The 25,353-nt window shown below is 49.4% G+C and overlaps 1 protein-coding gene and 1 long non-coding RNA gene across 12 annotated transcripts in view; one reads left to right on the top strand and one right to left on the bottom strand.

The window, feature by feature from the left end:
- Sox13 (SRY-box transcription factor 13) overlaps nucleotides 1-25,353 on the top strand; it is a 71,746-nt gene that overhangs the window by 19,725 nt on the left and 26,668 nt on the right. For 2 of the 11 annotated variants that reach the window (XR_001202373.3, XM_063239997.1), the window contains exon 1: nucleotides 24,893-25,160. The exons of 1 other annotated variant lie outside the window; for it this stretch is intronic. Coding sequence is in view for 7 of the 10 variants with exons in the window: in XM_063239997.1 (XP_063096067.1) it covers nucleotides 25,036-25,160 (125 nt within the window). In the remaining 3 variants the exon portion in view is untranslated. Of the gene's footprint in view, nucleotides 1-11,799; nucleotides 11,940-13,163; nucleotides 13,182-20,550; nucleotides 21,101-24,892; nucleotides 25,161-25,353 lie in introns of those variants that run through there. 8 more of the 11 variants (XM_063239994.1, XM_063239996.1, XM_063239993.1 and 5 more) reach the window with 8 other exon arrangements.
- Nucleotides 9,283-12,500, bottom strand: LOC134473980 (uncharacterized). The gene is made up of 2 exons (XR_010044498.1): nucleotides 11,995-12,500; nucleotides 9,283-10,108 (listed from the first exon to the last, which is right to left on the bottom strand). It is a non-coding gene; the product is annotated as an uncharacterized LOC134473980 (long non-coding RNA).

Raw genomic sequence — 25,353 nt, 5'->3', positions numbered from 1 at the left:
AGAAAATGTGAGACTATAAATAGACCTTTGGGGAGGTGTTAAAGGTTCATTTTGAACAAATTAAGTTTAGGATGTCAATCAGGCCTCATAGTAGAAATGTCAAGTGTGTGGTTGGACACATATCTCAAGTGCAGTGAAACATCTTGGAGATTTGAGTAAAAAATCAAGAGAATATTTAGCATGTCATTGGTTATTGGTACTTAAAGCTACAGAAGCAGAGGAGGGAAATGAGGTGCAGAAGAGGCCCAAGGGAACATTGTCTTGGTTACTTTTACTTTTCCCTCATTGCAGGGACAAAATACCAGATACCTAAATTTAAAGAAGGAAAGGTTTTAGCTCACTGTTTGTAGAGGTCTCAGTCTATAATCAGCTGACTCCAAGGCAGAGTGGCATGGCACAAGGACAACACTTCAAGGCAGCAGTCAGAGCATAAACGGGGAAAACAAGCCTCTTTTTCTCCTTTATATTGTACATAGGCCACCATCCCCTCTTTAGGGCGGGTGTAGCACTCAAAAATTTCCTTGTCCTCCTTTGCACAGGATTAGGATATTTTCAAAGAATGAACCCTGGCTTCCTACTGAGTGTCTCAGTTAAACTTCTAAACTTCTCAAGTTGACACAAGGTATCAACCATAACAAACATTTTTTTGGGACAAAGGTGGAAGAAGAAACAGAAAAACCAGGGAATCTGAGAAAGAACAGCTGTGAGGTCAGGGACCTCTGAGGCAGTGTTTTGAGGAGGAGAAGATGGTTGATGAGGTCAAATGGTAGGAATCTGTTGGGTGTTCTTGGGAAATGGTTTGATGCCACAGAAAGATCTAGAATCTTCAGTCAAGTGACTTCCTTTCTCCACTTACTATGACCCCAAGCTTCATTTTTATCACCACTAAAATGAGCATAATCACACCAACTTCACTGAAATTGAGGTAAGTTGCAAATAGATGTTTGCACAGGAGATTAGCATGGTGTCTAAAGTACTCAATATCTGAATTTGGTGGCAGTGACTGGGGAATGAAATGCAGCTGGCACAGGACGCTGAAAAGACTTCTCACCTTTCTGCTCTTCCTTTCTCAATCTGCTGTGGCTAAGGACAGGTGCAGGGGGGACACTGCAGTAAAGCTGTACCCTCTGAAGCTGATCAGAGGCCAGAGGAAAATACCCAGACATATGAAAAACAGACACATTAACTGGGAGACCAGGATAAGAGGAGGCTGGGTAACCTTTACATGGTTTCTGAAATGGCTTCATCCAATCATCCCCAAACCTGACCCTCAAGAATTAATGTTGACTTCTCCCCCCGAACTTGCTCTAACTTGTTTATTTCTTGGCATTCCTCTTCCCCTAGTTCAGCTTAGGCCTGTGTGCTCTTTCCTCTCCCAGTACTTGGGATTGAACCCAGAGCTTTTACACTGAGTCACATGCTTAGAATCTTTTTTGCTTTGTTTTCTGAGATAGGGTCTTGCTATGTAATACAGGCCCACATAGCTTAGGTTATCCTTAAATTTGCAGCTCCTCTCCTGCCATAACAGAAAATGCACCCCCTATAGCCAGTATGCTTCAGTTTCTTAGCTGTCCAGGTAATGGTTCCATTCTGCCTTTGTACTTCCTGTTTGCTCATCCCATATAAGCCCTAGACCACCGGAGATCAGACTCTGATATTCTGAGAATGACCCCAGTCTGTGCCTATTTTTTTTTTTTTTTTTTTTTTTTTTTGTCTTTTTCCTTTTTATCAGTACCGGGGATCGAACTCACGACTGCCTGCTTGCAAGGCAGGCGCTTATGCCACTGAGCTAAATCTCCAGCCCCCTAGTCTGTGCCTATTGACATAAACAAATCTGCTTTCAAATTCTGAGTATGGTTTGGGTGTTTCTGATTGCTGTTGCAACTAGTACATTGGTCAGGGAAAACTGACCATGCTGACCATTTTGGTCACTGATCATGGTCCCTGAGGACAGAGCTAGGACCTCTCCATGTCTTGATGGGAAGCCACACCATTGAGATTTCTCGAGTCTCTTGGACACGTGGGGAAGACTCCTACCTCCCTCTTGGACATGTGGGGAAGACTCCTCCCCCTGTTTTAGACCCCAAAAGGAAGAGGACTCAATTTGTCTGTCTGCCTGTCTGTCTGCCTGATACCAGTAAGACTCCAGTGACACTTCAGTTAGTCTATCAATCCTGCTAGTTTTTAGCAGAAGAGCTTGATCAACTCTTGTTAGTTGGTATGGGGGTTGGAATGTTTAACCTCTGAGTGCCTGCTGAATGAGTGCCTGAGTAGAATGTACAATTTAAGCAACAGATTGCCCCATCTGTGCACCAAGACTGGGCAGTGCTGTCATGTGGCTGATTAGGCCCTCACCTGCGGTTCTGTGGTGATTGACATACGGTATGACAGAAGCCTTGCATCTTCCTTAGCTAAATTGTGCCTAAGTCCCCACAAGGGGCACAGCCAGGCAGACACCTGAATGGTCCCTCTCTGAGTGGCACCCACACTTTGTCTGTTGTGCCATTTTTCAAGGCTACAACACACACATAGGACATCAGAGATGGGAATTAATTACTCAAAATCCAGTTCCATACTATAAAAAGGGGGCTTTTACAGACTTAAAAATTAAACCAAACTGTTCCCTGCAACTCAAAGAAAAAAAGAAGAAGAAGAAGAAGAAAAGGGCCATTCTTCCTGAGAATTCTGCCTTGGCCCTCTCATCAGCTGCCACAGTTGCTCCCAACACCTTAGCTTCACTCCCTCCTCCTGATTTGTCTACTTTTATCCGACTGAACTGGTTCCAGCTCATCATTACCTGCATTTGGCCATGCCAGCCCTCCTTCCAGAGCCTTCTACTGACATGCCTGTCCTGGTCAGATGGCATCATCTAATGTCCACCTGAAATGACTGTCAGCAATTCCTTCTGAGTTCCACATTTTGAATGAGGAAAAATTGGACTGTTACCCACCTCACTGTGACCCTGTTGCTGTCAGATGTCACAGAAAGCACAAACAGGCATCCAGCCACACACATCAGCCTGACAAACTTTTAATCACCTTGGGCAAGATCAACTGCCACAAAGGGTTATGAACTCTTACTTTCAAGGAGGCTCTCACAACGGATTTGGTCAAGGCACCAGCACCTTTTCTTCAAGGTTTCTCCGTTCCTTCTAGCTCCATCAATGCCCCCCAAGCCAACAGAATAGACTGTCAAATTGCTAAAATATATCTCTCCTGCCTGTAAAGCCAGTTCAAGATCTCTGAGCTGCCATTGCTCCTGCAATTGCCCTCTGTCTATGCTACCTCCGTCTTCTCCTACCCATAGCCTGCTAGTAGATCTGAAAGGACCAAAAAAAAAAAAAAAAAAAAAAAAATGCCTTCTTCTCTGGTTGGCCCCTGTCAGTCAGCCTCTCTCTTTTTTGTTTTGTCTTTTATCCTTTTTATCAGAATTGGGGATCGGGGATCAAACTCACGACTGCCTGCTTGCAAGGCAGGCGCTTATGCTGCTGAGCTAAATCCCCAGCTTCTCTTTGCCTTTAAATAGAAAGAACCCAGTACTTGACTCAAAATCCAACTGACCTGGGACTCAAAATTTTTTTTCCTCTTTAAAAAAGTACTTCTAATTAATGATATTCAAGTTCTATTAGAACGACAAAAAGTTCTCCTACAATATCTGAAATGCATTACGAGAAAGAAACTCCACAGATTTCTTGGAGCTGCTGGCTTCTACAAAATCTGGATCTTTGAGTTCACAAAAACATTGATACTCTGACTGTCAGCACCTGGGAGCACCAGTGGCCTACTGTGTAAATACGTGGATCCAGTGTCTAAGGGCTGCCTCCCCCTTTGCCTCCGTGCTCTAATAGTCACTATCCTTCAGATCTAGAAAGCTGACAAGCTAACTTTAGGCTAAGACGTATCCATCCAGGTGTCACATAATATGCTGGACCTCAGCAAGGCCCTCCTGACTCTTGTGGCACCGAAACCACTCAATCCTGTCATGTACCTGCTCATAGAGCTGAGCCCAATAGACCATGACTGCCTGGCACTGTCTGATAAACTGCTTCTGAGCTGATCAGACTTTAAGCAATGGACCCCCTGACACATGCTGAGTACATCTTGTTTACAGGTGGAAGAAGTTCTGTTAGGAATGAAGTCTGACGGGCCAGATATGCTGTGGTCACCTTGGACAAAACGATTTTGGCCAAAACTCTCCTACAGGGGTGATCCATACAGCAAACTGCTTCTTGTTGCTGTTTGGAAACCTGCTACTAACGATGCAAAATAATTTGGTCCAGGGGCCTAAACCCACTCTGGGGATCCAACTGACTGAAACATCCACCCCAGCCACCAGACCTGCCCCCACCATAGGTTCTACAAGCTCAAGCCACTGTGCTAGCACCCATACTCCTGCAGCCAGTTCAGGCTTCAGTGTTTGTGTCACAAGGTCTGACCTCCTGTTTTTTATTTGTACTGAGGAGACAATAAAAGTTTGTAGCGTCTCACTGTAAAAAATCATCCCTAGCTTCTGGAAGAACATGGTGGATAGACAGCAGCAACTATGGAGGCTCTCTGAGATACCCCCCTGCTGCGGTATGAGGAGTCCTAAGCAAGGGGAAATACACCCTGCCGACCCAGGAATGAACTAAGCTAAGAGAAACCAACTGGAAATCCAATCCTGGTGCTATAACAAGAACAGATAAAATCTCAGCGCAGGAAGCTAGAACCCGCATCACTGGAAGCCGCAATTTGAATTTCCTGCTGCCGCTGCTGTGTCCAAATCTACAGGGCAGAGAGAGAGACATGCGAAAGCTCTGAGAGTGGGAATCTGCAAACAGAGTTGAGAGCGGGACTAGCAGGGAGCTCTACATTGACTTGTGGTGAGTGAGCAAAAAGGGAACCCTTTCATAGAGTAGGAGGCTGCAGCAAAGGACATACTGGGACCGGGCAGACTTGCCAGAACAGGGTGCTGCAGTGACTTCAGTCATATATTCCCCTCTCAAGTGGGATTGGTGGGGAGTGCCTGGGCTGCATGATGCCGCTAAGACCCAGTAGGCTAGCCCAAACCAGGTCCCAGCTCTGGAGGTGCACCCTAGTGGTGAAGCCTTTGGTAGGTTAACCTGGAGGGGCGGGCCCAGCAGAGGCTGCCCAGGTCTCCCTAGTACACTGCAGTGGGCGGGAACACCTAGCCGGCGCAATTCAAACAAACTGTAACCGAAAAAGAGAAAAAAAAAAAATTGGGCCTCCTACATTCGCTTGTATGAAAGGAACAAAAAGTATGGGAAGAAGAAGCAACAAGAAAGGGTCCTCAATCCCCAATCCTGAGAACACTGATTCAGGAAAGGGAAACGCAAAGGAAGACAGAAAACTTGCAATATCAGACACGACACCAATAGACATAAAGCGGTATCTCCAGAGCCTCATAGACGAGTTTAAAAATGAAGTGTTTAACGAAATAAAGCAAGATATAAGTAGAATAGTTAGAGAAATGCTAAGCACCGCCCAAGAAAAAACAGATGGTGGTATGGAAGAACAGAAAAAAAAAGGGGACAATTGTTTGATGGAGAAAATAGAGAAAACATAGAATACGTGAAGCAGGTTCAAAGAGATTACCAGGAAACTAAAAACTCTATTGAAAGTTGGCATAACAGCTTGAAAGAAACTAAGGATAGATTATCTGAATTGGAGGGCAGACTTGTAATATGGGAGCATGAAATGAAAAAACTTCTTAAAAATAACAAGAAAACAAACAGCAATAATACAAAGGCTAGAAGATGATAAGAGGATCTATAACCTAAGAATTAAGAACATAAAAGAAGAAGTAGGGAACAAACAAATGAACTACAAAAGCTATTCACAGAAATAATCCAGGAGAATTTCCCTAATTTAGCAAAAGGTAAAGATACTCAGATGTATTAGGCATACAGGACCCCAGCCACCTACAACCCAAACAGAGCTACACCCAGGCATATAATAATCAAAATTCCAGAAATCCAATATAAGAACAGAATACTAAAAGCTGTCAAAGACAAGAAACAGATCACTTACAAGGGAACACCCACCAGAATTACAGCAGACTTCTCGGCACAAACCATCAAATCACGAAGAGCATTGGGGGAAATAATTCAAGCTTTGAAAGATAACAACCTCCAGCCAAGATTGATATATCCTGCACAACTGTCCCTAGAAATTGATGGAAAAACAAGGTGCTTCCAGGATAAAGAGGAACTAAGGGGAATTTGCAACCACCAATTCAACTCTACAGAGAATACTGCAGGATATTCTAAAAAAGGAAAATACCAAGACTTCAGAAACAGTGGCAGAGAGATCACAATGAATGGAGCAGAAAGCGAAATGAAGAAGACAAACTGACAACAAATGACAGAAAAAGAGCTCAACAGAAATGAGGCAGAGAACATTGGATGGTAGGAACAGCTATTTTGGAGAAAACAAGACATCATAATAGCTAGTGCTGATTTAGTATCATCTTGCTTTGAAGTCCTATCAAGCTTTTATTCTTCTGTCTCCATCAGTCTTAACAGGTTGTATCTTATTGGATTTTATTATAATATAAGCAAAAACTTTTATAGACAAGGAGATTACACAGAAACCATTGTTCATTTTCTGATAGTTGGTTCTAAATACCCTGTAATACTGTCATTCTCTTGAGTGGTTTTACATTGTCTTGATATGTTTGGTGCTACAGTATACGAAGTTATACTCAAAGATTTCAAGGAAAGAGACATTATGGTAACTACTTTTATGTTGGGATGTCTTGTGGTAAAACACTATTTTGCTTAAATGGTTATGTTTTGACCTGTGCTGTTTTGTTGTTATGCCCTCTTTTATCTCAGTCTCTCTTTTTTTAATTATTTACTTTTTTATTTTTCTTTTTAATTAAGGTAAAAATAAAAAAATAGCAGGATACATTATAGTAATCCACTTTGATTTCCTATTAACTTGATTTGAAACCCTGTATAGCCCTCACCATCTTGCTTTGACTGATTTTCCTCTATTCTGCTTTGCTTGATAGTACCAAGTTTGAAAGTATAGGCAACAACTGGAAAGACACTAAGATTCATTATGACGCCCATTGCAGTTGACTATTATCTTCTTTTAAAGCTCTGTAATGCCTCCAATGTTTTGGTTTTATTCTTTACTGTTTTGTTCAATTTTATTATAACTGATGATATAGGCAATTCTTTTTAAGATAGCAAGAGGCAGTATGGTAAGCATTGCTGATCACCTAGTATTTTGTTTTTACATTATCTATTATGTTCATCCTTCTGATTTGACTGACTCTGTTCTGTTATGTCACATTTGGTTTTACTCTCTTCAAAAAAAAAGTAATAAGAACTGTGGGAGTAATAAAACCCAAAATGTGTAATTGTCATTGTACAAAAGAAAGGAAAAGAAAGTGCTCTAAAGGATATAACCGCACATATATTTAAGTGTATGAGATAGAAAACCGTATTATTGAGTTTTGTTGGATCATTGAACAAAACTGTTTCCAGTCTCACTATTTGAAAGTCCACTTTATATGCTTTAATTTTGTAACTTGAACAGCTATTTCTAAGACAACAATATTATTGTTATCTTAGAGTCTATTAACTAGTGATTTCTTATTGTTTATTTTTTCTGAAATTCTGTATAACTTGTACCCTATTTCTGTTTTTTTCTTTTTCTCCATAATAAAAAAAAATACATATAATAAAAATCATCCCTAGTTAAGTCCCACCCTCGATCACTGGCAGTGACAACAGGCCTGCATTTGTAGCAGAGGTAACTCAAAAACTGTATTAAATAAAACTGCATACAGCGTGTAACCAGTTAAAGGCCAGCTATTTCTGTAGACACACATATAATCTAGGTATATACTAACTACCTCTATAAATTTCAGAGATCCAGTCTTAGATCTGCTGAAAAATTCCCTAGACCAGACAGCTCACTCTGAAGGGATGACACACTCAAGGTCCTGCTCTGGTTACTCTGGATGGTGACCAGTCCACCCAAGGCTAAAGCCTGAGGATACAGTTCACAGGATTGCTCCTCTTGATTTTTGTGTCTTTTCAGGTTGCTTACATCCCCTCACCCCACCACTAGCTGTGTGTTTTTGCCTTAAACTCTATGGACGATTCTTGGTCCCCAAGAAAATAGAACAATTGGGCTGGGGATTTAGCTCAGCGGCATAAGCACCTGCCTTACAAGCAGGCGGTTGTGAGTTCGATCCCTGGTACCGATAAAAAGTTAAGAAAATAGAACAATCAATCAATCTTGACCAAGATTCGATGAGCATCCAAGGCACACTGGACACTCTCCTGGATCAGATTAACTCCCTCCCTACCTTGCCAGGGTAATGTTACTGCTTCAAGTTGGGTCTGTATTAAAGACTATCTGTATTATGCCCTGCAATGATCTTCCAGGGAAACTAAAAGGGAGAAAATGTAACAGAAAATACTGCCTCCCCCCCAGCCAGTATACTTGTTTCTTAGTTGCCCAGTTAATAGTTCCTGTTCCAGTTCTAGTAGCTCCTGTCTGTTAGAAACAGTTGGTCACTGTAATACACATTGTATAAACCAATCTCTGACTATCAAACCATTCTGCCTCTGTACTTCCTGCTTGCTTATCCCATATAAGTCCTAGACCACCAAGATCAGAGCCTAATATTCTGGAATGATCCTGATCAGTGCCCACTGATGTAAATATATCTGCCTCCAAATCCTCGGTGTCATTTCAGTGTTCTTGCTTGCTGTTGCACTGTTAGCCTCCTGTGTGCTGAGATCACAGGTGTGTGCCATCACACCTGTCAAAATTTGTTAAAGTTTTTGAGACAAGACTTCTCTAAATCACTAAATTGCCTAGGCTAAGCTCAAACTTGTGATTCTTCTGTATCAGTCTCTCAGAGTTCTGGGACTACAGGCATGTGTCACCACCCCCTGCTTGGTCAGCATAAATTTGCTCGGTTACTGCCAATGTCTGGTCACTGGCCTTCCTCTCTGCCTCCAGCTAGACTGATCTTATCAAAGGCTGTGCTCAGAATCCCTCCAATACTCCCTATTCACTCAGCCAACTGATCAGCAAGTTATTTATGAAGGACCTGCTCTTTACCAAGCCCCGGCTAGGCACAGGGATCTAGCAGTGAACCAGAGACCTATCTCTGCCCTGTTGGGCAGATGGATAAACAAACAGTTACCATTCTGTCTATAGCAGGTGGGTGTCCAGAGCCTAGGCCAGATTTGGTCATCGAGAAAGATTCATGGGAAAGCTCAAGTTCAACACCAACCCGGGCAACTTACTGAGACCCTGTTTCAAAATTTTATTTTTAAAACATTTTAAAAATTTTTTGTTTTTTGAGACAGAATCTTACTATGTAGCTCAGACTGGGCTCAAACTCATGGGAAACCTGTCTGAGCCTCCCCTGGGCTGGAAATCCGGACATTTGCCCTACACCAACTAAAGATAAAATTTTTAAAGGCTACGATGTAGCTCAGTGATAAAGCACTGTTCCAGCATCCACAAGGCCTAGGTTCATCCCTCGTACTGCCAAATAAATAAAATACAGAGAAAAAAGAGTTGGTGGGGGAGGGGCTAGGCTATTGTGTATAAGGCCTTGGATTCCATCCTTAGCATTCGACCTTCTTCCCCTCACAGGAAAAGCTCCTGGAAGAGCTGCTATCCAGTCCGAGTCCCACAAAACACACGAAAGGAGTTAGCCAGGCAAAGCAGTGGGTAAGGATAAAATCCAGAGCCCTACAAGTCCTGATGAGCTCCACTGGCTGTCATATCTGAGATGGTTGTCACCTGCACAAAGGGCTCAGGGTCACTGCAGCTCCACAAGGGCTGCTTCCTTTAACCTGCCCTCCAGACCCAGTTCAGTTGATTGTGGTTCTGGATTCCACATTTTAGTGTGATGGATGGGTGAATGCTCCACATTTGAGCATGCGTGTCCTCCCTGGAGTCGGATGCTCACCCCTTCTTTTCTGACAGGAATCTGGAACCAGCAGACACTGCCTCATTCATCCTGGTGCCCTGGCACCCAGCTCAGTCGGCATACTGCAGCTGTCTCATAAATACACAGAACGGGGGTAGAACTCTTGCTTTGCAGTCACAAGTTTGATCCTTAGCACCTAAAAAAAAAAGAAGACATTAGCAAGTTGTCTAACTGTAGGTGAGATTAGGTGGTTCTTCTTCTTCTTCTTCTTCTTCTTCTTCTTCTTCTTCTTCTTCTTCTTCTTCTTCTTCCACTTTCTTCTTCTTTTTAAAGACAAGGTTTTTCAACAGCAAGCAGAAAGACTGAATTAACACCCATGATTTGGAGGCAGATTTATTTAGATCGATGAGCACAGACAGGGATCAATCCAGAGTATCAGGCCCTGATCTCAGGTGGTCTAGAGCTTATATGGGATAAGCAGGCAGGAAGTGCAGCGGCAGAATGGTTTGATAGTCGGGGATTGGTTTATACAATGTGTATCACAGTGACCAGCCATTTCTAAGAGGCAGGAGCTACTAGAACTGGAACAGAAACTATTAACTGGGTAACTAAGAAACTCAAGTATCCTGGCTGGTGGTGGGAGAGGGGTACATTTTCTGCTATAGTCTCACTATATAGTTCGTGCTGGCCTTGGATTCACTTTGTGAGTGAGTGCTGGAATTACAGGTGTATGCCACCATGCCTGGACTTGCTTGTTTATTCTTTCTTTCTTTCTTTTTCTCTTGAGTACTGGTTGGGGCTTGAACCCAAGGTGTTCATATTGAGTTACATCCTCGGTGCTTTTTTTCTTTGCTACCTGAAATCGAACTCACAACCTCACCTTTGCCAGGTAGGCGCTACGCCGCCGAGCTATATCCCTGACCCTCCTCAGTGCTCTTCAGTTTTTCGTTTTAAGACAAGGACTAGCTAAATTGCTAAACCGCCTATGCTGGGCTGGAACCTGTGATTTCCCCTGCCTCAGCCTCTCAGAGTGGAGATTGTACGTGTATGCCGTTCGGCTTGGTATCAGATTTTTAAAGGAGTTTTCAATTGGGTTAAAAAAAAATAAATCTAAGCCGTTTGGAAGGGCTGGGAGACTTGACTGACTTAGAACTTCTTAGTTCTTGCCCAAGTAGTGAGGATTCGCGGCTGTGGCCCTCCTACCTGGGCAGAGGGATGGGGCAGAATTCACCTTCCTTCTTTTATTCCCTCCACCTACCCCCCGCCGCCTAAGAACCTCAGCCTGCCCTTCCTAACAGAGGTTTCCAGCTGTTGATGCTTGGCTGGACCGGCTGCAGGGAGGGGGAGGAAACTCTCTGTCCCTCCCTCTCCGCTTCAGTCCCTCCCTCCTCCTCCCTCCTCCTCCCTCTCTCCTCCTCCTCCCGCTGCCGGGGCTCGGCCTCCCTCCCTTTCTCCTCCGAGGCTGTGGAGTCGTCTCGCAGCAGCTAGCAGCGAGCGCCCTGCTCCAGTCCCGGCTTGGAACTGAACTGTGCGAGCGCAGGTCCTGGAACCCGGGCCCAAGAGCGGCCCGCCGCGACTGAGGCCGGGCGCCGCGCACAGCCTCGGAGGCCTGGATCAGGACCGAGCGGAACGCGGAGCCGCGGAGCCGGCCGGCGGGGCAGGCGCAGCGTCCGAGCGAGTCCGGGCGCAGGACCGCGGAAGGCAGGAGCCGGCCGAGAGCCCGGGGCAGAGGGCAGAGTGCAGAGAGCGGCCTGGCGCGGCCGAGGGCGCCGCCCGGCCGGAACCGAGCTCGCGGCGCAGGACGCCGGCGCCTCGCGGGCGCGGTTCACGGGTGGCCGCGGTGCAGGGCGACTCCCGGCCGACGGCGGGGGGCGTGCCCCTTCCAGCCCGCCGCCCAGCGCCGCCCGCTCGCCGGTTCGCTCGTTGCCGGGGCATGTGAGCGGGAAGCCGGCTGCCAGCCGCGAGGACCGCACCAGGAGCAGCAGGAGCGCGGAGCCGCGAGCCCCGACCCAGCGCCCGGCGGAGTAGTAAGTGCGCCCCTCCAGCGCCCCTCTCCCCGGCCCTCCGAAGTTTGACACTCACTCCCCCAGGTTTCTGGGCACACGCCTGCCCTCTTCGGTCCGAGTTGCCATCCTATGCAAAGTTTTTCGAGGAGGAGCAGATCCTCACGACCCCTGCCAAGGCTGACCAGTGGCGGCTCGTCGCGGGCAGACCTGGATCCTTGTGGAGAGAGGCGGCAGCCCGTAAGGCCAGGGAGGCTGTGTGCGCGTGACGGTGTGCGCACCACGCGAGTCGCGCTTCGGCTGCCCCCACCCCGCCCCGGCTTCTCACGGGTCTGCCGGGCACTAGGTCCTGCTCACAAGCATGCGCCGGGTTTAAGGATTTCCCAACGGGAAGCCGAGACGTCGTGTGCGCACTCCGCGTGGGGCACGGGTGCCCGCGACAAGACGCAGGTGTGGGGTGTCGGGGGGGGTAGCCGTGCGCCCCTTCCCACGGTTCCAGGCTCTTTCGTCCCGCAGACCAGGCGGGCGCCGCCTCCTGTTTGTTTTCTACTCGCGCTGCTTCTCCTCCACCCCCACCCCCACCCAGCCTGCTGCTCAGCCTCCCCCGCCGCCCACCCTGCTGGGTCCGAGGGGAGCCTTTTCACCCTTGATTCTGTGCGGTAGCAGATTTCGCCTAGGGCTAGGGAGATGCACTGGGGGAGGTCGCTCTCGTCCCAGCGGCTCGCCATTGTTTTCCCACCCCGCGCGTTCCGTACGTAAACACACACACACACACACACACACACACACACACACACACACACACACACACACGTGTGTAAATGCGCGCGCGCAGGCGCCGCCACTGGCTAGCTGCCTGGGGTCTCCGGACGCCCTGGTATCGCCCTACTGCCGGGCCAGGCGTTTGGGCTGGAGGTGCTCCAGGGCTTAACAGAGATTGAAAGGGGGTGGGGGGGTTTGCCGAGCGGGACGAGTGAGCCCGGCCTGGGCGGGAAGTGAATTTTGAACTTAAGCCCAGGACCTTTTGGGAGACCCCGAGCGCTCCAGCGGCCGCTCCCGCCGTGGAGGGCTCGCGGCAGCTGCAAGGACTTCGAGGGCGCTCTCGGCGGCCGCCGCCTTGACAGGCAGGGGCTTGGAAGAAACCGAGCAGTTTTCCCGGGAAGTTTGCTTTAACTCTGTGGGAATTTCCGGGCAGGGCGTCTTGGCGTGGCGAAAGGGTCTGGCTAAAGACTGCTGGGGCCAAGGAAGGTGGTGCTGGTACTCCAGGTGAAGTTTCTAGGGCCCTGTTTTGAAGGTGCTTTTTTCCAGTGTCCCGCTAGATAACTGGGGTTCGGCAAGTCTGGGTCCATTTCCCTACCGAGGGGCATCGTGATTTCGAGCACGTTGTCAACTTACTAACTTTCTCCCTATGGAAACGCGCAGAGTGGCGCACTCATCTTGGCAGTTGGCATGTGACGACCATTTCAAGGATACTGGTTGGGAAGGTGTGAACTCCAGGAGGGTAGGGACACAGCCTACTGGGACCACTGAGAGCCAAGTATAGCGAAATTGTTGAGAGCCAGAGAGCCCGAGTGAGATGCAGGATTCTGCCACTTGTGGTATGACCTTGGGCAATTCACCCCAATCCCTATGTAAAATGTAAAATGGGCTTAAAAGGAACAGAGACTCAGAACAGGGCTTGGCACATAGTGAGTGCTGGATAAATGTTTACTGTAGGGGCTGGGGATGTAGTTCAGTGGTAGAGCACTTGTCTATCATGTATTAGGCCCTGGTTCACTAAGGGAGAAAGTTAGCTGTAATTGCCATTCCTCCTCCTCCTCCTCCTCCTGTTCTCTTATTTGGCTTCCGGGCTGGGGTTGGAACCCAGGGCCTGGTACATCCTAGGCAAAGGCTTTGCTGTTGACCTGCACCCTCAAACTATGCAATTATTATTTAAATGACCTTGTCCAGAGCCCAGGAAATTAAGCAGATTAACTGGATTGTGCCCACTGAATGGATTTTAGTAATGGTCAGCCTTTGGGGAGGGACAAACTTTGCACTCTTTTCCACCCTTTCTAGATTTTGGCTTCTCAAGTCAAACTTACCCTTTTTACTCCTCATCTAGTTCCATCTTCTTGAGTCTGTCTGTCTCTCTTTCTTTTTCATTCCTCTTTTCTTTTTTTCACAACTTTTGCAAAAGGCCTCTGAACTAGACCTCAGGAAAGAAGTGTCTCCACAAGGGTACCCCCTGGACACCCTCCACCCAAGCTGTGTGCTCAGGATTGGATGTGTATTTGTGTCTCTGAGGCTGGGTGAATTTCCAGAGAGCAGAGCCCAGGTGTCTGGGGTCCAGGGAAGGAGGCACCTGAGACTGGCCTGGTGCTCCCTGGGGGAGCTTTGCTCCCTGGGTGGTGTGTGTATGTTTCCTGCTGCTGGGGCTCACTTGGGAACCTGGAGTAGCCTGGCTGCCAAAGCAGGCTGGATCTAGGATTGAGATAAGTGAGAGGCTAAAGTGTCATTTCCAACTTTTCCACTAGTAGTTGGAGAAGTTTCTAGGAGTTTGGGTTAGACATGAGCAGTTTGTGCATCACACAGCACAAGTGAGGGCGGAGCAGGGTCATCAGATCTGCCTTTCCCCTCAAACCACCATCAGGCGTGGGGGAGCATGGCTGGAGGGTTGGTGCTTGATGTTGTGGATGCTGCAGCTAGGCAATGTTCAGTGACAAAAAGCAGCATTGAGGATGCTTCTGTTCAATCCTTTGCAGTGAACCTGTTAGGGGCGAGATCCAGTTCCAGGCATTGGGATGACAGCTGGGCAGGATGAGCAGCACACCTGCCTTCAGAGAAGCTGCTGCTTCTTACAGGGATGGTGGTGGTGTCCGAGGCAATACCGGTCTGCGATTCTTAGTGTGAAAGATTTCAGGTGTTCTACAGCGGTGATTGGATAGACTGTTTGAGAGGCAAGTTTTCCTGGATTGGGAACAGTGACGGCTGGCCTTGGCTGAGGACAGCTCAGCACAGGTGGGAAGATGAGAAGGGAGCCAGCTGCACGCAGATGAGAACAGAAATTCCTTCCAGGCTGCAGGAACCACAAGAATTGTGGCTGGAGCACTGGGCACCGGTTACTTGGTAGGAAGGATTAGAGGCATCAGGGCAGGGAAATGATGGGTGAAGGAGGAAAGGTGGTGCTTCTGCTGTAGGCCCTGTCCACTTTGCTGAATTTACAACTGTATGCATATGTAAGTTACAAAAAAAACACACAAAAATGTAGTTAACAGAGAACAGTTTATAATTTGGACAGTGTTTATAAAAAGAAGTGAAATCTGGGTGTAATCCTGTGTGTAATCCAGATTACAGTGAAATCTGTAATCCTGGCACTTGAGGCAGAGGCAGGGCATTGCTGTGAATTTGAGGCCAACCTAGGCTACCTCCTAAGTTCAAGGCTGCCTGAACTGCTTGTCTCAAATGAAAGAAAACACAGAATGTTAAAGTAGGTGGTGTAAGTACCAATTTTGTAAAGATAATTATATGTATGCACATGCCTAAAACATATGTAGAAGTCCAAAAGAATACATCCAAATGTTTACAGGGATTAACCTGGGATACTGGACATACGAATGATTTATAGTTCTAAAAATCCTATGTTGGATTTTCTAGTTTTCTACAATAGTCATGAATTACTTTTGTAAGTTAAAAAAACTTATCAAGAAAGTTCTCTTTAGCTGCAAAGTAGAAAATAGCTTGAATGGAGAGGAAGACACAGACTAGGGCTGGCCAGTGGCGACAGGTCTTGTGGACATTGCTGAGTGTGTTACACTCTTGCTTAGAGATGGCTCTCCACCCCGGCTTGGGGTTTGCGATGCCATCTGCCAGAACCAGTCCAGGCAAAGAGCCATTTCTAAGGTCAGGTTCCACCTGCAATCATATCTGTGTGGTTCTTCCTGGTGAGAGGCACCCCATCCTGGGCATTGTGTTACTTGGAAGATTAGCAAAGGCAGAGAAATATATCATGCAGTGACAAGGATTCAGAAACAGATGAGATGTTCATGGTGTAATTTCACTGAGCCTCTGTGAAATGGGACAGTAACGGAAGGAATGCTTGCCTCTTGGGAAGCTCGTGGCTGATTGTATCCCCAGTCACACTGAGGATGACCAGGGCTCTGAAGTGTGCTGCTGCCAGGCTAGTTAGTGTTGGCTTGAGCTGGGCCTGGCCTTCCAAGGGGATGTAGTATTCTTGCCCTTGACAGGCCAACACGCTGCCAATCTGCTAAGGTTTCCTCCTTGCTGAGAGTGCTCTGAGATGGTCCTTATTGGACAGATCCCCGGGAGAGTCTTCAGGAAGCTGACACCACCGGAAAAAGCGGATTCAAAGGCAGCTGTACTCGGCGTCCCCTCCCCCGCACATTCAGGGGTGAAGCTGAATGTTTGAAAAGGGCTCTGTGCTGGGAAGGCCGGCCGGCACACAGTAAATCGTGCTTTGAATGGGAGTTATTTTTGTGCTCAGTGTTTGCTTAAGAGGGCTTGCTCCTGCCTGAACTCGCTGCAGTCCTCACCCTTTGCTAGTCGGCTTCGTAGAACCCGGATGTTAGGCAGGGTGGCTGTCACAATGCCTGTCACCAGCTGGGGGACCAGAACCTATGGAGGATCGAGTTTACATCTCCCTGCCCCCAGGCCAGAAGGTGTGCTGTGTGCTTGCCCGGTGAACCCCCTTGCTGTGCCTTCCCGAGTACTTAGGACGACTTGGTTAGGAGATTCAGTACAGGCCAGCTGGGCATGGCCACTCTAACCTCTGCCTGCCCCTCTGACCAAGAGTTGCCTTGTTTCTTTTAAAAATGCAAATCCTGTGTCTCAGCAGAAGTTATGTCGTTTCTCCTGAGAGCTCTTATCTATCCCATGGCCCTGGGCAGAGAAGGCACAGAACACCCCAATCCAAAACCGTGGACTGATGAAGCCCTTCCAAGTCCTTCTAGAGAAAGGGTTCCACCTCTGCCCCCTTTGTCTGCAGCACAGAGCCTCAAAGCCACCTCTTGGTACTCTGGGCATATTCTTGGCTGGCCTTGTCCAGGACTTCCTACTTTAGGAAGACTCCTCTGCTGCATGACCTTAAGGTCTCCTACCCACTCCTAGAAAGAGCAGACCAGTATTGTCAGGGGGCATCTGCATGCCCAGAGATAAAGGGCAGTAGTGGTCAGACTTAGATGAGGTGAGGGAGAAGTGGCCAGATTTCCTAAGCCTCAGTCCGAGGTCTTCTCTAGTGAACCTTATATCCTGCTGGGTGTAGTCCTGATTGTGCCAAGTGGGCCTGGCATCCCCAAGTGCCAGGTGGGCACGCTGGCCAGGCTAGGAGAGGAGCTGAGATTTGTACCCAAATGTCAAAGATTCCAACCAGGGGTGTTTTGCAGGAGAGATGAATATGAGGAGAGGAAGGGAGAAGTAGGGACCCTATCCCCAACTGCTACTTTTTTGCATAACTAGTACTCAGTCCCCAGGCCCTTTTGGTCTCTGGCTGCGAAGGCCATCAGATCTGGAATTCAGTTCCTTGGGTATGAAGCTTTTGGACTCCTCCCCCTACTCTGCTCCATACTTCCCCAGTGATGGCCTTAGCATTTAAATGGCCTTGGCACAAAGCCCCGCTTGCTGTCCCTGAGATTTGGTTTGGAGGAGGGGTATTAGTGTTACCCCCTACATGGTTCGCTTGTCTTTTGGGGACAGATCCAAGTGTAAGGTTTCAGTGTTTTGGCTGAAGAGGAGGAGGAGTGGTGGGGGCCACTGCTGGGCAGCTCCTCTGATGCCCTTCCCCTGAGGGTTTGGCCAGTGATCTCAGACCCGGGCTCCCTGAGAGACACGCCCCAGGGAGACCAGACAGCTCTCCTCCCCTCGACCTAACCTCCCAGGTCCCCTCCCCTCCCCCAATGGAATGTGCAACCTGTAGAACTCCCCCAGGCTTTTCTGGCTGGGGCCTGCACCCTGGGGGTTCAGGTGTGATGAAGTGAAGGAGCCACAGGCCAGTGCCCTTCTGGGTCCAGGCTGGTAGGCGGTGAGTGAGAGGCCAAGGCTCCAGTAGGCAGAGTGGCTGCGTCCCTAGGACCAGCAGCTGCAGGGACCCAACAGAGGCCAGCGTCCCCTGTTGACTTTTTTTTTTTAAATTATGGGTCATATTTATTTTCTTATTTCCATAGTTTATGAAAGGGAAACATCAGTATGTTGTTAACTTTTGGGATCAGAGTGAAAGGATTTAAAATGTATTTATTTCCAAGTACCATCAGTGAAACTGGGACAGGCATGGGTATTTTTCCATAAAGACCACAGGAGTCCAACTAGGCTGCGGCTGTAGGGGCCAGAAAGAGGGTCCCTGGCAGGAAGGGCAAGAAGCCGCCAGTGACTGGACTGGTGCCTTTACCACGACAAGTGAGGGCAGACAGGGAGGACTTGAGCTGCCCTCCCACGGGCTCTGAAGGAGAGGGCCGAGCAGAGGGCACAGGGCTGTTGGTGCCAGACACCCACCCCAGAGGCTAGGGTTCTGAGCCCTTCCTAGGGGAAGGGTAGGTGTGGAAGAAGGGAAGTGGAGGCCTGCAGGGAGGGCCAGGAGGCTGCTGGGCAGGTGAGGCCTGCCAGGTTGGGTGTGGCGTGGGATGGGCACTGGGCATGTTGAAAGCCCCCACCTTCTCTCCCACTTGCGGGCTCCCTTTTTCTCGGGATAGTGTGTGTGTTTCGCATGCTCTGAGCACACCTAGTCACTCTCCTCTGGGCCCCAGGCGCACACAGCCTCGCTCCAGGCGGACCTGAGCAGTGTGAAGAGTGGAGGCCTCGGGGAGGCAGGTCCCCTCCTGGGTTCCTTTCTCTGTGTCACCCTCCAGAGCTCCTGTTCCCCAAGCAGACTGGGGATCTATCTACTCTTGGTCTACCTCCCTTTATCCTCTGTAGACTCAGTTTCCACAAAGGAACCTACACCCCCCACTACCCAAGAAGCAAATGATATTGGGGAGCCTGTCCTGAGTAGGGAGCTGAGGACAAAAAGCAGGTAGAGGATGCCAGTGCTACAGTAAAGTGGGGTTCCCTTGCTAGGGCTGGCGAGGCAGGAGGGGGGAGGTCTCAGTCTCCGCTAAGAATTTCCATAGCCAGTAAAATCTTAGGGAGCAAAGCCAGAAAAGGGGTCAGAGGACAGGATCCCGGGTTCTGTCCTGCCTTCCTGCGAGGCAGGTAGCAGGAGGGCTTTCTCTGAGGTGTTGGAGGGATGAACTTATCTGCTGTCTGCTGGAAAATTATAATGAGCATTCTAGTGAACGAGGCCTTTACAGTTGTGCAGGCCAGTCTATACACCCATACACGAAGGCCCTGTTGGACCTGGTTCAGAACAAGCATCAGGGACCTATTTTTTTCATAATGAAAGTTCCCCTTCTAAGATTTGCCTGCCCTTAGAACCCATATTCTTCGGTGTGGTGCCCCTGAATGAGAAGTGATCTTAGCTATTTGTGTCACCTTTTTTTGGCCGCTGATTGATGTAGAACTGCGGCATGAGGATTGAGAGGCTTGTGTTTGACAGCTTATTCAAGACGGGGTTTTGCTCTGTAGCCCAGACTGGCCTCAAACTCACAGCAGTGCTCCTGCCTGAGCCTCCTGAGTGCTGGCATTTCAGGTGTGTGCCACTGCACCCCATTTAGTAGTTTAGAGGGGGGTCTGTGGATGTGGATGGACAATCACCAGCCTCGTGTTAAGTCAGAGTTCTTTCTGGCTAATTGATCACAACTGTAAGTGACCACCTACTTCTTGGCTCCAGGGTGATTTGGTTTAGGATCCCACAGATGGGAAGCCTGAGATGGGCAAATGAAGAAGGGGTTCCTTCCTCAGCTCCCAGCAACCCCTCTCCACCCCCTGGTCCTGTGGCTATGTGTCCCTCACTTGGCTCACAGAGTCATCTTTGTGTCTTCCCTCCCATCATCAAAACTGCCCATCCCTTGTTTGACAGTGGGCCTTTGCTCTGTGGGCTCAGAGGAAATAACTGACTGATCAGATTCTTGGGCTGCTGGCAAACTTAACAGGTTGTCCAGGGAGCACACTGACCTCTTAAGTGGCCACTGGACCATATCAATCCAAAGGTGATTTTAAAGTGGAAACTCTGGGTGAAGCCTGCTCTGCTCACAACCATTGGGCACCCTGCCCCAGGAGCACCAGGCTACACACCCTATGCAGCTTTGAGAAGTGAGTATTGATCCCATACTGATTAACTCGAAAGAAAGGAGGCACAGGGAGCTTCAGAAGCACCCAGAAGGGACCCCCAGCTCCCTGTTAGACAGGAGGACAATAAGCCATGGGCAAATAAGGACAGATGGACAGGATTCTCCTCATCTTTTGGTCTCCACCTACATCTCTAAGGACAGGTCAGATGGCTCTGATTCTCACCAGAGACCCTGGTGGCTGCATCCAGGCCCGAGTGGAGGCCTAGGTTTTGCTGTGCTCTCATATACAAGGAGATTGGGAGCCAGGGGCCACCTGTGGTGTGGCACCTCAGGTTCCAGCAGGACTGGGGTGTGTCTCATGTATCTCTCCAGCTGCCCGGAGATTGGAACCCCAAACCTCTCCCCAGCAGCACAGTTGGGGTGCAGGACTACCTGGGCCAATTGCATATTAGCCAGGCTGGCATGAAATACCTTCTCTGCCTCTCTTCTCTGGCTGGCCCTCCTTCTGAAAACCAACAAGTGTGTCAACAGCCGGGTGATTGTGCTTGGCTGGTGGCCTCCAGGGCTGCCAGGACCAGGCAGGTGCTGGCAGGGCTGCCCGAACCCCACGCTGAGTGCAGGCCTGCCTGGCTGCCAGGACTGCAGGGTAAACAAGGCCGCACACAGAGGGGGGAGGGAGGCCAGAGCAGGCAGGAGGGAGAACAGGTGTCTCAGGAGCCCTGCAGACACAAAGGGCCTCTTGTCTCCTCCTCCTGGCCCAGGGAGCAGCCCGCTCTACCCTCCTCTCAGGCCCTGCCCAGAGGCCCAGGACAGGTCAGCCAGGGGTGCCGACTCACGGGCTCCTATCGCCACCTGCCTACTCTGAATATTGGCCTTGCTGTAGACCGAGTCAGACCAGTCAGGGTGTACCAGCTGCAGAAGCAGGACGCCTGCTGTGAGCGAGTCCACCAGTCCTCGGGCTCTTGGGGGAGGTGTATGTCTCACTTTCTTCAGCCCCGCCAGCTAGAGAAGAGATGGATGGGAGATGTGGTGAGTCCTGGAGCTCTGGGCAGGAGAAAGTGCTTGACTGTCACTAGTGATGGGAGCACAGGTGGGATGCAGGGAGACCTGTGGGTAGGTAGCCAGGGTTTGGCCACATCCTCCTCCCTCTTTACCTATTTATGAAACAGACCTCTACTGAGAGCCTTCCATGCATCAGGTACTGCACTGGGGCTGGGGCGGCAGTGGGGAATGAGACAATACCAGCAAAGACAGACAGCCCCAGACTCAGCCTGCTGGTGTGATTTTGGGTGAGGAGTTAACCTCTCTGAGCTCCAGTTTCCCCATCTGTAAAATGGTGCTGCTAGTAGGACTTGCCTTCTACTTAACAGTTGTGATGGTTGGGTCTATGAAGAGATGTAAGCACAATGCCAGACCTCTATTAAGGGCTGTAGAAAAGATGTTTATTAATACACCTACCTGTCCCTGGGAATTTGGGGCTCAAATCCATCCAGATTCTGAGAGGTAGACAAGGAAACTAATAATTGCAACTGTGTTAAGCACTAGATGCCCAAAGTCCCAAGGATTTCCTGTAGGAAGGCTAATCCTTCCAGGATTGTTACAAAGAACTTCGTAAAGGAAGGGGACATTTAAGATGGGTTTTGTGCAAGGTGCAGGAGTTTGCTGCTCAGGAATGTAGAAAGAGCCTTCCAGGCAGGAACACCAGGTGAGCCAGAGTTCAGCGGTGTGAATAAGCGTGTGGGTGACAGCAGCTAGAGGAGTGGCCTGGGCCGCCATGCATGGGATGGGGTTTGGGTGCATTCCCCGCTTGTCATCAGTTCTTCTGGTCCGGTGCAGTTTTGGTTTTCACTCAGTGTCTTCCTCCTGCCGGCGATATAGCCTAGCAGCATAAGCCCTGTCTGGCAGGTGCCAGGTCCTGAGTTCTATCTCTGGTACCAAAAAAAGAAAACTTTTTTTCCAGTAATCCAAGAGTAACCCCTCCTTGATCACTCTGGAATAGTCTTTAGTTTATAGGGAGGCAGGATGGTTCTGTGAATTTGAAGCTTCTAGATTTTGAATCTTTTTTAGTTTTTTTGTCTTTTTCTTTTTTATCGGTAACAGGGATCGAACTCTCGACTGCCTGCTTGCAAGGCAGGCGCTTATGCCGCTGAGCTAAATCCCCAGCCCCCTAGATTTTGAATCTTAATGCTGGGCTACTACCTGATTTCTCGGAGCTGAATTTGCCTCATCCACAGAGGGGTAATGGTATTTCACAATGGCAGCGTGCCCTGAAGATTGGAGGAAGCCAGGTGTGGTGGTGCACATGTGCAGCCCTGGCACTCTGGGAAGCCGAGGCAGGAGGATCACAATTTGAGCCTAGCCTCTGGGCAACTTGGCAACTTTATGAGACCCCATTTAAAACTAATAAAAAGAAAGAAAGATGATTGGGGATGTAGCTTAGTGTGAAGGCCCTGGATTTAATCTCTGGTACTGGAGGGGAAAAATAAATAGATTAGAGGAACAGGTCCGCCAGGTACAGTGTAGACTACTCCATGTGTGAGCTGGCCCTGGCACAGCCCACCGGGACTTCTATCTCTAACAGCAGCTGATGACCTGTGTCTCTCCTTGCATGGTTTCTAGAGATGCGGGGCCAGGCTGCCCTGGATAAATGGTCAGGCCAGGAGGCCCTAGACCCCTGGCCTTGTGCAGAGGGGCTGGTGCTCGCCTGCAGGGGCCCTTTCAGAGCTACTTGACTATTGGGGCAGCCATCTGTGTGACTGATTCCTGCAGCTGTCCAGGGGCTACTTCTAGTGCACTGGGCAGTAGAGCCCCATCCTCCCTCTCCCACCGGAGAAGTCCGTGGAAATCCTCTTGACTCCCAGCATGGCTGTACTGTGAGAGCCTGGTGAGACTGAGGCCCCAGTCTGGCCTCTGTTGCTCTTGTGTGGTGTGTATGCCCTCAAATCCATCCCTCAGCCTCCTGGAGCCTCACTTCGACTCCCACAAGATGTGAGGGACATGTTGACTCCTCCTGAGGTCAGAGGGGAATGCTGGAAGCAGAATAAGATGGTTATACCACCCTGGCGGTCTTTGCACTTTCACAGTCTCTGTTGTGAGGTCTGTTTTCACTTTAGGGAGGGGGAAATCATCCCACCAACTCTCCTTACAGGTGGGGAGGTTGCCATTCAGGTAGGTGGCATTGTCCAGGGAGTATAGGACTTTCTTCCTCCTTCTGGCTATGGAGGACTGAGGCTGGTCTGCTGGCGTATCTGACCTTTGTGTGGGAACCCATTCAGATTGTGCTCTGGAGTCCCCTGGCCTCCTGCCCTGGTGTCTCACCATTAGCTTTCAAAAACTGGTGCTGGGAAGGGCCGGGATCCCCAAGGGATGTCTGGATCTTCTGGGTCTTCAGACAGCACAGGGAGCCCGGCCCAAGGCCGGGTCTGGAAGGATGTTTGTCTGGCAGGGGCCACCCTTGTGGCCAGCTTGGCTGTGCTCTACTTTCTCTCCTCCCCTGCAGTTGTGCTTCTCAGGTGGCAGAGAGGTTCAGAGGCCCAGGAGAGGAGTTGGTGTGCAGGGTGTGCTGGGAGGGACACTGCAGGTACCCTGGAAACTGCGTAGGTAGGAGAGAGGGAGAGGTGGAAAGAGCAGTGGAGGCCACTTGGATTCCTCCAGGAAACGTGTCCATGTTTACATGCAATTTGCATCTAAGCAATGAGCTGGACATAATGTTAGGATCTACTCCCAGGCATGTTAGGATTTGTCATTTACCAGTCTTTTCCCGAGATAACTGCTTCTGGCTTTTTGCTTCTATTTGTGCCATTTTACTCCTACCCACTTACACCCTGTGACCTCTCTTAGGTGACTGGGAACTGAGTCAAATTCAGGTTGTCCCTGGCATTGACCAGATCTAATCTCCCTAGCGCTAGCAGAGGTCTGGACCAGACACAGCACTGATGCTCCTGTGTAGGAGCTCACAGCTTCTCTGCTCCCCACTGTGGTGGGGAGCCACCTCTTCACCTGTGTCAGGGATCAGGTGCCCTCAGGAGCTGGCACTCAGCAGGTGCTCAGGAAGAATGAGCATAAAGCCATTCAGATGGATCCTTGGAAGCCAAGGCATAAAGGGGAAGCCTGGGAGGGGGAGAAGTGAGCCGCGGGGTGCGGAGGGTGGGAGAAGTCCTTTCCTCCCAGTGGCTGGCCTGAGGAGGTATTTTTTTCTCTCCTGTGCCTTGCAGGAGCTAGTGCTGAGGATGAGCGAGATGGAAAGGAAGAGGCCTATTATTTTGTTTTTCAGATTGAGAGTCTGTTATTAGCAATTTATTGCATCCGGGTCTGCAGCCAAGCACATTCCGTTTTCTAGTGTCGGGGAAAGACACTTGGGGGAACAGGGCAAGAGGCTGGACCGGAAGGAGGCCTGGATCAACAGTTTTATGACTGATGATGTGGTGTCTTGGCTCTGCAAGGGGACAGTTTAACAGGACCAGTTTGAGCCAGCCTTGCATAGGGAGGCGCCTTCTGGGTGGCATCATACTCCCAAGGGTGAGCAGGCTCCAAACTCTCTTTCTCTCTCTTTTTCTCTGTCTCTCTCTGTCTCTCTCTCTCTCTCTCTCTCTCTCCCTTTCTCTCTCTTTTTTTCTCTGTCTCTGTCTCTCTCTTTCTGTCCGTTTTTCTCTCTCTCTGTCTCTCTCTCTTTCTTGCCTGGCCCTGAGCCTCAGATTTCTCCCTGTGAAACTGGATTGGAGCCATGGGGAAAGACTGCCCTGTAAGGAAAAGGAGAACACAGGTATACGAGAGACCTCAGAAGGGGAGCAGGCAAGATGGCAGTCTTATGGCAGGAACAGCGCATGAGTGAAACAGCCCCCTTCTTGTAATTTGCTGAGCTGGTGGAATATCGGTGGGTGGCTGTGAGATCTGGGGTGGTAGATAGAGCTCTGTGGGTGCCTGGGCTGTGTGTGCAGGTGGTTGTGTGGGAGTCCCGGAAGAGAATGGAGAAGGCAGGGCCCCGTGAGGCACCCCTTCCTCCAAGCTGGCCTCTGTCCCAATGTTTCCCAAGGCATATCTCTGGTCCCCACTCCTGGAGGCAAGTCTCCTTCCGCCATCCACCCTTCACGTAAGTTGGTCTCCATCTTCCCTTATTTTCCCCTCATTCTCCTTCCAGCTGTTGGCTTTGACTTCAAGTAGCCACCGCACCCTGTCTTCAGGGGCTGGCATCCCCCCCGGAGGCCAAAGTGCCAACCGTAGGGCACCAGGGACTGTGGTGTCTGGTACGCCGAGAAAGCACCGGCGCTCTGGGGAGAGCGAAC

This window comes from Cavia porcellus, unplaced genomic scaffold, assembly GCF_034190915.1.
Source record: "Cavia porcellus strain 051 isolate PalLab524CR breed Dunkin Hartley unplaced genomic scaffold, mCavPor4.1 scaffold_29, whole genome shotgun sequence".
NCBI lineage: Eukaryota > Metazoa > Chordata > Mammalia > Rodentia > Caviidae > Cavia > Cavia porcellus.
The sequence above is the reverse complement of the archived record's forward strand: the minus strand, read 5'-3'. Positions and strand labels throughout refer to the sequence as shown.